This window comes from Aotus nancymaae, unplaced genomic scaffold (genome assembly GCF_030222135.1).
Source record: "Aotus nancymaae isolate 86718 unplaced genomic scaffold, 86718_ANA_hifiasm-v0.15.2.pri h1tg000007l, whole genome shotgun sequence".
In the NCBI taxonomy this organism is placed as follows: domain Eukaryota; kingdom Metazoa; phylum Chordata; class Mammalia; order Primates; family Aotidae; genus Aotus; species Aotus nancymaae.
Genome location: NW_026988418.1, coordinates 53973366 through 53987056, shown reverse-complemented (window position 1 = coordinate 53987056; position 13691 = coordinate 53973366). Strand labels below are relative to the sequence as shown.

The window sequence follows — 13691 nt, the reverse complement described above, 5'->3', positions numbered from 1 at the left end:
ATGGAGAGAAGTAGGAAAGGAAGGGATGGAGGTAAGAAGAGAAAGGAGAGGAGGGTAGGAAGGAATGTGGGGGGAGGGAGGGAGGGAACGTAGTGGGGCAGGGAGGGAGAAAGTACAGAAGGTAGGAAGGATGGGAAGGTAAGAGGGATGTTTTTAGACAACTTATAATTGAATCCAGTAACTCTGGAAGGAAGGTGGGGAGGGAGAGAGAGAGATCTTAGCCTGCAGGCAAGAGGGGAGGGAGGGATCTTAACTTGTAAGAAGGGAGAGAGGAGGGGCAGGCAGGAGGGATTTTAGCCTCCAAGAAGTGTGTGAGAGATGCCCTTGCAGGATCTTAGCCTGGAAGGAGGCAGGGAGAAACACAAGGAGGGAGGGAGAGAAGGGGTCTTAGTCTGCAATGCAATCCTAAGAACATTTGGAAAAGTTGATAGGAAATCTCATAGATCTACTTTAGCATCCCTGCCATGCTCAGTCATTGGTTGGGATCATCTCATGAAAGTATGATCTCTGTGTAAACATGACGATTATTCAGAGTATGGCAGCTGGGGCCATCGATCACTGACACTTCTTGCAGTGGGAGGTCTGCAAGGTACATTCTCATGGCCTCCATGCTCCCCACCACTCTATTTTGTTGCTTTACTTTGAAATATCCTGAATTTCCTATGAGAATATTAATCATTCAGTAGCTATATTAATAGCAAATTGTTCCTTTATTTCTTCTCTTTACTTGCAAATCTTTTTTGTTTTGTTTTGTTTGTTTGTTTGTTTTATTGTACTTTAAGCTCTGGGGTAGATGTGCACATCATGCAGGGTTGTTGCATAGGTACACACATGCCATGGTGGTTTGCAGTCTCTGGCCCCCCATCGCCTATATCAGGCATTTCTCCCAGTGTTTTCCCTCCCCAGCTTCCCCACCCCTGCTGTCCCTCCTCTAGCCCCCCACCCCCCAACCTACTCTAGTGTGTGATGTTCCGCTCCCTAAGCCCACATGTTCTCATTGTTCAACACCCGCCTATGAGTAAGAATGTGTGGTGTTTGGTTTTCTGTTCTTGTGTCAGTTTGCTGAGAATGATGGTTTCCAGATTCGTCCATGTCCCTACAAAGGACACCAACTCATTGTTTTTTATGGCTGCATAGCATTCCATGGTGTATATGTGCCATATTTTCCTTGTTCAGTCTATCATCGATGGGCATTTGGGTTGGTTCCAGGTCTTTGCTATTGTAAACAGTGCTGCAGTGAACATACATGTGCATGTGTCTTTATAGTAGAATGATTTATAATCCTTTGGGTATATACCCAGTAATGGGATTGCTGGGTCAAATGGAATTTCTGTTTCTAAATACTTGAGGAATCACTGCACTGTCTTCCACAATGGTTGAACTAATCTACAGTCCTACCAGCAGTGTAAGAGTGTTCCTTTTTCTCCGCCTTCTTGCCAGCCTCTGTTGCCTCAGAATTTTTAATGATCACCATTCTAACTGGCATGAGATGGTATCTCAACATGGTATCTCAACGTGGTTTAGATTTGCATTTCTCTAATGACCAGTAATGTTGAGCATTTTTTCATATGTTTGTTGGCCACATAAATATCTTCTTTAGAAAAGTGTCTATTTATATCCTTTGCCCACTTTTTGATGGGGTTGTGTGTTTTTTTCTTGTAAATCTGCTTTAGTTCTTTGTAGATTCTGGATAGTAGCCCTTTGTCAGACAGGTAGATTGCAAAAATTTTTTCCCATTCTGTTGGTTTCTGGTTAACTCCAATGATTGTTTCTTTTGCTGTGCAGAAACTCTTAAGTTTAATTAGACCCCATTTGTCTATTTTGGCTTTTGTTGCCAATGCTTTTGGTGTTTTAGTCATGAAGTCCTTGCCTATGCCTATGTCCTGAATGGTATTGCCTAGGTTTTCTTCTAGAGTTTTTATGGTGATAGGTCTTATGTTTAAATCTTTAATGCACTGGGAGTTAATTTTAGCGTAAGGTATAGGAAAGGGGTCCAGTTTCAGCTTTCTGCACACGGCTAGCCAGTTCTCCCAACATCATTAATTGAACAGGGGATCCTTTCCTCATTGCCTGTTTTTGTCAGTTTCTCAAAGATCAGATGGTTGTAAATGTGTGGCATTGCTTCCAGGACCTCTGTTCTGTTCTGTTGGTCTATATCTCTGTTTTGGTACCAGTACCATGCTGTTTTGATTACAGTAGCCTTGTAGTATAGTTTGAAGTCAAGTAGCGTGATGCCTCTAGCTTTGTTCTTTTTGCTTAGGATCGTCTTGGCTATGTGGGCTCTCTTTTGGTTCCATATGAAGTTTAAAGTGGTTTTTTCCAGTTCTGTGAAGAAGGTCAATGGTAGCTTGATAGGGATAGCATTGAATCTGTAAATTACTTCGGGCAGTATGGCCATTTTCACAGTATTGATTCTTCCTAACCATGAGCATGGGATGTTTTTCCATCTGTTTGTGTCCTCTCTTATTTCCTTGAGCAGTGGTTTGTAGTTCTCCTTGAAGAGGTCCTTTGCATCCTTTGTTAGTTGTATTCCTAGGTATTTTATTCTCTTTGTAGCAATTGTGAATGAGAGTTCACTCATGATTTGGCTCTCTGTTTGTCTGTTATTGGTGTATAGGAATGGTTGTGATTTCTGCACATTGATTTTGTATCCGGAGACTTTGCTGAAGTTGCTTATCAGCTTAAGAAGATTTTGGGCTGACATGATGGGGTCTTGTAAATATGCAGTCATGTCGTCTGCAAATAGAGACAATTTGACTTCCTCTTTTCCTAATTGAATAACCTTTATTTCTTTTTCTTGCCTAATTGCTCTGGCTAGAACTTCCAATACTATATTGAATAGGAATGGGTGAGAGAGGGCATTCTTGCCTAGTGTCAGTTTTCAAAGAGAATGCTTCTGGTTTTTGCCTATTCAGCATGATATCGGCTGTGACTTTGTCGTAAATAGCTTTTATTTATGTTAAGATACATTCCATCAGTACCTAGTTTATTGAGAGTTTTTAGCATAAAGGGCTGTTTAATTTTGTCAAAGGCCTTCTCTGCATCTATTGAGATGATGATGTGGTTTATTCTTTGGCTCTGTTTATATGATGGATTATGTTTACAGATTTGCATATGTTAAACCAGCCTTGCATCCCCAGGATGAAGCCTACTTGATCGTGACGGATAAGCTTTTTGATGTGCTGTTGCATTTGGTTTGCCAGTATTTTATTGAAGATTTTTTGCATCGATGTTCATCATGGATATTGGCTTGAAGTTTTCTTTTTCAGTTGTGTCTCTGCCAGGATTTGGTAACAGGATGATATTGGTCTCATAAAATGAGTTAGGGGACGATTCCCTCTTTTTGTATTGTTTGGAGTAATTTCAGAAGGAATGGTACCAGCTCCTCTTTGTATGTCTGGTAGAATTTGGCTGTAAACCTGTCTGGACCTGGACTTTTTTTGATTGGTAGGCTATTAATTGCTGCCTCAACTTCAGATCTTGTTATTGGTCTATTCAGGGATTCAACTGGTTTAGTCTTGGGAGAGTGTAAGTATCCAGGAATTTATCCATTTCTTCCGGATTTGCTGGTTTATGTGTGTAGAGTTGTTTGTAGTAATCTCTGATGGTGTTTCGTATTTCTGGGCTTCGGTGGTGATAACCCCTTTATCATTTTTTATTGCATCTATTCGAGTCTTCTCTCTTTTCTTTTTTATTAATCTGGCTAGCGGACTGTCTATTTTGTTGATTTTTTCAAAAAACCAGCCCTTGTTTTTATTGATTTTTTGAAGGGTTTTTTGTGTCGCTATCTCCTCAGTTTTGCTCTGATCTTAGTTATTTCTTGTCTTCTGCTCACTGTTGAGTGTTTTTGATCTTGCTCCTCTAGCTCTTTCAATTTTGATGATAGGGTGTTGATTTTAGATCTTTGCTCGCTTCTCATGTGAGCATTTATTGCTATAAATTTCCCTCTAGACACTACTTTAAATGTGTCCCAGAGATTCTGGTACATTGTGTCTTCATTCTCATTGGTTTTGAAGAACATCTTTTTTCTGCCTTCATTTCATTGTTTTATCTATTTGTCATTCAGGAGCAAGTTGTTCAGTTTCCATGTAGTTGTGTAGTTTTGGGTGAGTTTCTTAATCCTGAGTTCTAATTTGATTGCGCTGTGATCTGGATATGATTTCCATTCTTTTGCATTTGCTGAGGAGTGATTTACTTCCAATTATGTGGTCAATTTTAGAGTTAGTGCGATTTGGTGCTGAGAAGAATATATATTCTGTGGATTTGGGGTGGAGAGTTCTGTAGATGTCTATTAAGTCCCCTTGGTCTAGATCTGCTTTCAAGTCCTGGATATCCTTGTTGATTTTCTGTCTCATTGATCTGTCTGATATTGACAGTGGAGTGTTAAAGTCTCCCACTGTTATAGTGTGGGAGTCTAAGTCTCTTTGTAGGTCATTAAGAACTTGCTTTATGTATCTGGGTGCTCCTGTATTGGGTGCATATATATTTAGGATAGTTAGCTCTTCTTGCTGCATTGATCCTTTTACCATTATGTAATGTCTTTCTTTGTCTCTTTTGATCTTTGTTAGTTTGAAGTTCATTTTATCAGAGACTAGGATTGCAACCCCTGTCTTTTTTTTTTTTTTTTTTTTTTTTTTTAATGCTCTTCATTTGCTTGGTAAATCTTCTTCCATCCCTTTATTTTGTTACAGGTTGGTTGTTTTGCCTGTTAGTTGATGCAGTTTCATTGCATCATTGGTCTTTACCATTTGGTACATTTTTGTAGTGGCTGGTACTGGTTGTTCTTCTCATGTTTAGTGCTTCCTTTAGAAGCTCTTGTAAGGCAGTCGGTGGTGACAAAGTCAGCAGTTGCTTGTCGGTAAAGGATTTTATTTCTCCTTCACTTATGAAGCTTAGTTTGGCTGGATTTAAGAGTCTGGGTTGCAAGTTCTTTTCTTTAAGGATGTTGAATATTGGCCCCCACTCTCATCTGGTTTGTAGGGTTTCTGCCAAGAGATCCACTGTGAGTCTGATGGGCTTCCCTGTGTGGGTGACCTCACCTTTCTCTCTGGCTGCTCTTAGCATTTTTTCCTTCATTTCAACCCTGGTGAATCTGATGATTATGTGCCTTGGGATTGCTCTTCTTGAGGAGTATCTTTGTGGTGTTCTCAGTATTTCCTGGATTTTAATGTTGGCCTGCCTTGCTAAGTTGGGGAAGTTCTCCTGGATAATATCCTGGAGAGTGTTTTACAGCTTGGATTCATTCTCCCTGTCACATTCAGATATACCAATCAAGTGTAGATTAGGTCTTTTCACATAATCCTATATTTCTTGGAGGCTTTGTTCATTTCTTTTTACTCCTTTTTTTCTCTAGTCTTGCCTTCTTGTTTTATTTCACTGAGTTGATCTTCAATCTCTGATCTTTTCTTCTGCTTGATTTATTCAGCTATTGAAACTGGTGTACGCCTCCCAAAGTTCTCGTGCTGTGTGTTTCAGCTCCATCAAGTCGTTTATGTTCTTCTCTAAGCTGTTTATTCTAGATAGCATTTCATCTAACCTTTTTTCAAGGTTTTTAGTTTCTTTGCATTGGGTTAGAACATGTTCCTTTAGCTCAGAGAAGTTTGTTATTACCCACCTTCTGAAGCCTGCTTCTGTCAGTTCGTCAAACTTACTCTCCATCTGTTTTGTTTCCTTGCTGGTAAGGAGTTGTGATCCCTTGGAAGAGGAGAGACATTCTGGTCTTTGATGGTTTCATCCTTTTTGTGCTGGTTTCTTCCCATCTTCATGGATTTATCTAGCTTTGATTTCAGGGAGCCGCTTGATCATGCAGTGTTTCTTGTCTGCCTGTAGAGGTGCTGCTGGGCTGCCACCAACTCAGTCTGGCTGCTGAGTAGGCCTCCTGTGTCTTTTGTTTACACAGGGAGATTAGGCCTGCCTCTGTAATGGCGGATGCCCTTCCTCCCACTGAGCTCGATCCGTCCGGGTCCAGCTTGAACTGAAGTGCTGGCTGCGAAACCCTCAAGCAAGAGGGCTTCGCCCTGCAGGGCTTTGTGCAGGGAGGGACCCACCTAGCCTATCGCCGGTCTCCCTACTTTGTAGCACCCCCTCTCTCTGGGGGGCCGGTAGCTCCGTCCCGCAGGCTCTCCTGGCGAGCCAGTGTGTCCGCCTAGATGTGTGCCGATAATCCGCAGCATCGGCTGGGGCTGCTATTCAACTCTTTGCAGGTAACTCGGGTGCCTTTTCAGCCTGGCGAAGGTCTCCTGGTCTGTGGCTTGCAGAGGCTTTGGGAGAAGCACAGTATCTGGACCGATGTGCCGATGGGGGAAATCCCCCGATCTTCCAGTCAGATGCACTTCCCGGGTGGAGCAGCACCCTTCCCTGCCTCAGTTTACCCTCTTTGGGCTATGCCCACTGTCCAACCAGTCCCTTTGAAATGAACCAGGTACTTTATTTGTTTCTGTTCGGCCAGCTTGGCAGAAGTCCCTGTCTTTTTCAGATTTTTTTTTTCGTGTACTATTTTTTCATTTTTTGGTGTCCTCTTCAATTTCTTTTATCAGTGTTTTATAGTTTTAATCACAAAGACCTTTCACTTTACTCCTTAATTCCTAGATATTTAATTTTAATTGTGGCTATAATAAATGGGATTCTTTTTTATTTCTTTTTCAGATTTTTCACTGTTAGCATACAGGAATGCTACTCAATTTTGTATGCTGATTGTGTATCCTGCAATGTTACTGAATTTGTTTGTTATTTCTGACAGTTTACTTGTGGAGTCTGTGTGTTTTTCCAAATATAAGATTATATCATCTGCAAACAAGGATAATTTAACTTCTTCCTTTCCAATTTGAATGTCCTTTATTTATTTCTCCTATCTGATTGCTCTAGCTAGGACTTCCAATACTATGGTGAATAATAGTGGCCAAAGTAGACATCCTTGTCATATTTCATATCTGAGAGGAAAGGCTTTCAGTTTGTCCCCATTCAGTATGATACCAGCTGTGGGTTGTCATATATGGCTTTATTATTCCTTCTATACCCAATTTTTTGATGGTGTTTATTGTGACTGAATGTTGAATTTTATCCGATGCTTTTCAGCATCAGTTGAAATCCTCATATGGTTTTTGTTCTTCATTGTCTTGATATGCTGTATCACACTGATTGATTTGCATACATTGAACACCTCCTTACATCCCTGGGATAGACCCCACTTGGTCATATTGAATAATCTTAAGTGTGTTGTTGAATTTGGTTTGCTAGTATTTTGTTGAGGGTTTTTACATTAATACTTTGATCAAAGATATTGGCCTGTAGTTTCCCTTTTTTGGTATGTCTTTTTCTGGTTTTGGCATCAGGTTAATACTGTCCTCGTAGAGTAAGTTTGGAAGTGTTTCATCGTTCTCTATTTTTTTGAAACAGTTTAGGATTTGTGTTAGTTCTTCTTTAAATGTTTGGTAGAATTCAGCAGTGAAGCCATTGAGTTCCAGGCTTCTCTTTACTGGGAGACTTTATTAGGGCTTCTATCTCATTACTTGTTATTTTTCTGTTCAGGTTTTGGGTTTCTTCATGGTTCAATCTTAGTAGGTTGTATATCTCTAGGAATTTGTTCATTTCTTTGAGATTTTCCAACTTATTGGCATATAGTTGCTCCTAGTAGCTGCTAATGATCCTTTGAATTTCTATAGTATCAGTTGTAATGTCTCCTTTTTCATATCTGATTTTATTTACTTGGATCTTCTCTTTTTCTTCTTAGTCTAGCTAAAGGTTTTTCAATTCTGTTAAACTTTTCAAAAAACCAACTTTTTTGTTTCATTGGTCTTTTGTATTGTTTTCTTCATTTCAATTTTATTTCTGCTCTGATATTTATTTATTTATTTTCTACTAATTTTGTGTTTGCTTAGTGCTTGCTTTTTTAGTTAAGATGCATCATTAGGTTTTCTATTTGACATTTTTCTTCTTTTTTGATGTAGGCACTGTAGCTATAAACTTTTCTCTTTATACTACTTTTGTCTCGTCAGTTTTGGTATGTTGTATGTCCAATATCATTCATTTCAAGAAATTTTTCAATTTTCATCTTAATTTCTTCATTGACCCACTTGTCATTCAGGAGCATGTTGTTTAATTTCCATGTATTTGTATAGTTTCCAAATTTCCTTTTGCTATTTATTTCTAGTTTCCACTATGATCAGAGAAGATGTTTGATATTATTTCAATTTTTAAAAGTGTTTTAAGACCTGTTTTGTGAACTAACATATGGTCTTTCCATGTATGATCCATGAGAAAATTGTATATTCTGCAACTGTTGGATGAAATGTTTTGTAAATATCTGTTAGGTCCATTTGGTCTACAGTGCAGATTAAATTCAATGTTTCATTGTTGGTTTTCTGTCTGGATGATCTGTCCAGTGCTGAAAGTGGGGTGTTGAAGTCTCCAGCTCATATTGGGGCCTATCTTCTTCTTTAGCTCTAATAATATTTGCTTTATATATCTGGGTGCTCCTCACTATAACCTCCACTTCCCAGGCTCAAGCGACCCTCCTATCTCAGCTCCCCGCCAACCCCAAGCAGCTGGGACCACAGGCGTGCGCCACCATTCCTGGCTAATTTTTTTGTATTTTTGGTAGAGATGGAGTTTTGCCATGTTGCTCAGGCTTGTCTCAAAATACTGAGCTCAGGCACTCCTCCTGCTTTGGCTTTTCAAATTGCTGGTATTATAGGCATGACCCACTGTGCCCAGCCTCACTCTTTGTATTTTTATTAGAGAGTTTAGTCCGTTTACATTCAATGTTATTATTGATAAGTAGGAATTTACTCCTGCCATTTTGTTATTTGTTTTCTGGTTGTTTTACATTCTTCTCTTCCTTCTTTCTGTCTTTCCTGTCTTCCTTTTAGTGCAGGTGGTTTTCTCTGGTGGCATGCTTTAATTTCTTGCTTTTTATTTTTTGTGTATCTGTTGTATGTTTTTCAATTTGAGGTTACCATGGGATTTGTAAATACTGTCTTACAACCCATTATTTCACACTGATGATAACCTAACACTGATTGCCTAAACAAGCAAACAAAAATGCAAAAAGAAAACTGATAAACACTCTACACTTTAACTTCATCCCCATGCTTTTTACCTTTTTCTTATTTCCCTTTACATCTTATTATTCCTTGTCCTGAAAAGCTGTTGTAGCTATTATTTTTGATTGCTTCCTCATTTAGTCTATTTAAGTCAAGAGAAGTTTACATACCACAATTACAGTGTTATAATATTCTGTGCTTTTCTGTGTGCTTACTATAACCCGTGAGTTTTGTACCTTCAAATGATTTTCTTCTAGTTCATTAACATCCTTTTCTTTCGGATTGAGGAACTCCCGTTAGCATTTCTTAGAGGACAAGTATGGTGTTGATGAAATCCCTTAGCTTTTTTTTGTCTAGGAATGTCTTTATTTCTCCTTCATCGTTAAAGGATATTTTCACCAGACATACTATTCTCGACTAAAAGGGTTTTTTTCTTTAACACTTTAAATATTTCATGCCACTCTTTCATGGCCTGTAAGGTTTCAACTGAAAAATCTGCTGCCAGACACATTGGAGCTCCATTGTATGTTATTTGTTTCTTTTCACTTACTGCTTTTAGGATCCTTTCTTTATCCTTGACCTTTGGGAGTTTGATTATTAAATACCACGAGGTAGCCTTCTTTTGGTTAAATCTGTTTGGTATTCTATAACCTTCTTTAACTTGAATGTTGATATCCTTTTCTGTGTTTGGGATGTTCTCTGATATTATGCCTTTGAATAAACTTTCTATCCCCATCTCTTTCTGTACCTCTTCTTTAAGGCCAATAACTCTTAGATTTGCCCTTTTGAGGCTATTTTCTAGATCTCATAGGTGTACTTCATTGTTTTTTAAAATTATTTTTTCTTTTATCTCCTCTGACTACACAGTCAGAGGCTATTTTCAAATAGCCTGTCTTCAAGTTCACTTATTCTTTCCTCTGCTTAATCAGTGCTGCTAAGAGACTCCAATGCATTCTTCAGCATGTCATTGCATTTTTCAACTCTAGAGTTACTGCTTAATTCTTTAGTTATTTCAATCTCTTTGTTATTTATCTGGTAGAATTCTGAATTCCTTCTCTGTGTTATCTTGAATTTTTTGAGTTTCTTCAAAACAGCTATTTTGAATTCTCTGTCTGAAAGGTTATCTATCTCTCTTTTTCTAGGATTGGTTCCTAGTGCCTTGTTTGTTTAGTTCATTTGGTGAGGTCATGTTTTCCTGGAGGTGCTCTTTGGTGTCTGAGCATTCAGCAGTTATGTATTTATTCTAGTCTTCACAGTCTGGGCTTGTTTTTGCCTGTCCTTTTTGAGAAGGCTTTCCAGGTATTCAAAGGGACTTTGGCCAAAAGCCCAATTATGCTGTGGTTTTTGCAGATTCATAGACGTACTACCTTGGTGGTCATGGGTAAGATAAAGAAGAATTCTCTGGACTACCAGGCAAAGACTCTTGTTCTTTCCCCTTACTTTCTCCCAAAAATACAGATGCTATCTCTGTCTCTCTGTGCTGAGCCACCTGGAATTGGGGCTGTGCTGATGCAAGCACTCCTGTGGCCACCACCACTGAGATTGTGCTGGGTCAGATCTGAAGCCAGCACAGCACTGGGCCTTGCCCAAGGCCTTTCCCTTCAGGACGGTGAGTTCCCCCAGGTCCTGGGTATGTCCAGAGATGCTGTCTGGGAACCAGGGATTGGAGTCAAAAACCTTAGCAATTTGCCTGATATTCTGTTCTACTGTGGCTAAGCTGGCATTCAAACCAAAATACACATTCCTTTTCACTCTTTCCTCTCCTTTCCATAGGCAGAAGAGTCTCTGCCTGTGACCACCACCTTCACTTATCCTCGGGGTTGTGCCAGGTCATCACTGATATTCACTTAAAGCCCAAGGGCTCTTCTGTCAGTGTATAGTGAATGCTCCCAGGCCTGGGATTCATCCTTCAGGGCAGTAGGTGCCCCTCTGGCCCAGGGCAGTTCCAGAAATGCTGTCTACGAGCCTAGCCCTGGACTTGGAGACCCCAAGAGCCTCCTTGTTTCTCTGCCCAGCCATGGCCAAGATGGTACCTGATTTTTGATTCTTGTGACAGTGCTTTTCTGTGTGCAGATTCTTGTTAAAATTTGGTGTTCCTGCAGCAGAGACCAATGATCTAGGCTTCTGTTCCACCATCTTGCTTCTTCTTTCTTCAGGAAATGTTTGTTAAACATACAAATACAAGTTGTTTCAGTCAGTGAGGGGACTGTTCATTTTTCCATGTTTTCTTACAGAAGCAGGAAGATTGATGGCTTGGTATTATGTTACATTTGAGACGGTGAAGAAATTTTATACAATCAGTGGAAAAGAAACCTTATCAGATCTGGTAAATTAATTTTCACTAGAAAATAAATACATAATGATGTATAAAATAATATTTGAGAAACAACTAATTTGTATATCTCATATAATTTAAGAATTAATGAGCAGAAATGAAGGCATTTCTAAGAATGCATATGTCTCCTCCGGTATAATTCTGATCATGAGATATGGAATTGTCCTTCTTAGAATATATTTTCTGTTTTAACTCTTATCAGAACTAAGAAAATTTATGTACAAAACCAAAGTAGGTATGGCAACTACTTTACAACTTAGGCGATAATGCTAATTACCTTGGTAGTGGCTATAGAATGTAATAACATGTAAGAAAGATTCCAAGATGATGTGGTGTGATGTATTAGGAAAGTCTGCCATGAGTGAAGGACAGTGAGTTGCAGCATGTGTGCCATGTACTTGCAACCTCTCCTTAAATCTTTGCATCAGAATAGTGAGAACAATGGGAATAGAATAGTATTGGTGATGACCCAGATCAAATACTGGTTGTAGAGAAAATGGGAATAATAACAGGTTATGCTAAAATATCAACAGTGGGGCAACTTCGCAGCTGCAGCAGTGAACAGGACCTTAGGCATCTCATTGGTGCATGGTAACTGCATTGGTCTTTTCTTCCTTCACTCAGAACATGAATATGAAACAATATTTATAAAAGAAAATATTTACTCTCAAATTTAAGCCATTCATTTTTATTTAATTTGATTACTGTGGTAAGATTATTATAGTAAAAATTGCACAGCAGGATTCCAGTTGTGATTGAGGAGTCACATAAACAACAATTGATGAAAAATAGAAGGTTTGTATTTTTAGGTAAACATTCTTAACTAAGGAGAAATCAAGAGTAGAAAACACCCACTATTAACATTAACTCATCTGATCTTGAGTTCAGCAAGTGTATAAGAAAATTAAAACAAGGGTTAGTTCCATTTTAGATATGTGGAAAATGAAAGCACAGAGACTCCTTTTTTTGTTATCTGGCAGAAGTAGGCTCTAGAATCCAAATTTCCTAATATCTAAAACATTCTTTCTGTGACTAAGTTATCCTCAATTGAGACAATGATTTGCAAACTATAGAACAGTAGAATAATAGTAGTAGTAGTATTAACAGAAGCAATGTTTATTGAGGACTTATTTATTACTATATGGTAGGCACTGGGCTAGATATTTTAAATTGTATCTTGTTAATCTTTAAAATCTTATTTGTATAGTCCCGGTGTCTAATGTAATGTCTGGTATATAATAGGAGTTTGTAAGCATTTGTTAGTCAATGAATGAATCCTTAAAGAAGCAAAATGTATAAAGCGGGTTTTTAACTCTTGTTACGTTAATTGATAAAACTATGATGATTTAAAGCAGTATAAAAAATAAATAAATTTTGAGAAAGAAGATGAGAGGAAAGAAACAAAAAATAGACTTCATTAAATGGACAACTTCTGAAATGTTATAGGTTACAATGATAGCTGGCTGCAAGGAATTTCTAGATATACAGTTAAGAATAAATGAAAAGAAAACACTGAATACTTTGAACAAAGATCCAAATCGGATAACTATCAGGTACAGAACTTACATATGTTTTAAATAATTTTAAGAGGTTTTATTTAATTAAAATAAATAATACATGTCTTACCATGTGGTTTTATTTATAGATTTCCAATGGAAGGAAGAATTAAAACAAGAGAAATGAAAGTAAATTGGTAAAGATGATTCATACTTATGAATGTTTTATTTTTTTGGTTTTGAAACATTTTACATTTGTTTTTCTTAATACAGAAAAATATACATAAAAAGGAGTCAGAATGTAGATGTGAAATTAATTTCTTAGAACTCTCAGACTTTAAAATTGATGATTTGTGAATACTTTTTCTTAAACATTTGTTCAGAGTAGATTCTGTTGAAGCAAGGTGGACGGTTGAAAGAAGACATGCTTCTTCTGTTTCTCATTGTCAGGAGTTTTCAAGTTAGCTTGAATGAAAACAATATATATAAAAATAATGGACTGTATGAAAACCTGTGTAATAAATGTCTATTGAATGGTAGTGGCATTCTGGGAGAGACAGAGTAAAAGCAACATTATGAGTAAAGGAGTGTATATTGACAGTGGATGACTATTCTGCCATAAATAGGGAGTTTATATGGAGATTAGTAATTGAAAGAGTAATTAAGGCTACACCATAACTTGTGTCTTTTAGCAGTTTGCAATCACAAATACAATGATACTGTCTTCTGCCATGCTAACTGCTTGGTTTTCTGAGTATGCAGGTCTTAGTGTTATGTAATTTAAGGTGAAATGGTTTTTTTAATGTGGCTCAATAAAAC

At 38.0% G+C, this 13691-nt stretch overlaps 1 protein-coding gene across 11 annotated transcripts in view; it reads left to right on the top strand.

Moving 5' to 3' along the window:
* Positions 1-13691, top strand: part of HFM1 (helicase for meiosis 1) — a 125736-nt gene that overhangs the window by 57238 nt on the left and 54807 nt on the right. For all 11 annotated transcript variants that reach the window (XR_010341225.1, XM_064372612.1, XM_064372617.1 and 8 more), the window contains 3 exons: positions 11276-11367; positions 12823-12929; positions 13022-13069. Coding sequence is in view for 10 of the 11 variants with exons in the window: in XM_064372612.1 (XP_064228682.1) it covers positions 11276-11367; positions 12823-12929; positions 13022-13069 (247 nt within the window). In the remaining variant the exon portion in view is untranslated. The remainder of the gene's footprint in view (positions 1-11275; positions 11368-12822; positions 12930-13021; positions 13070-13691) is intronic.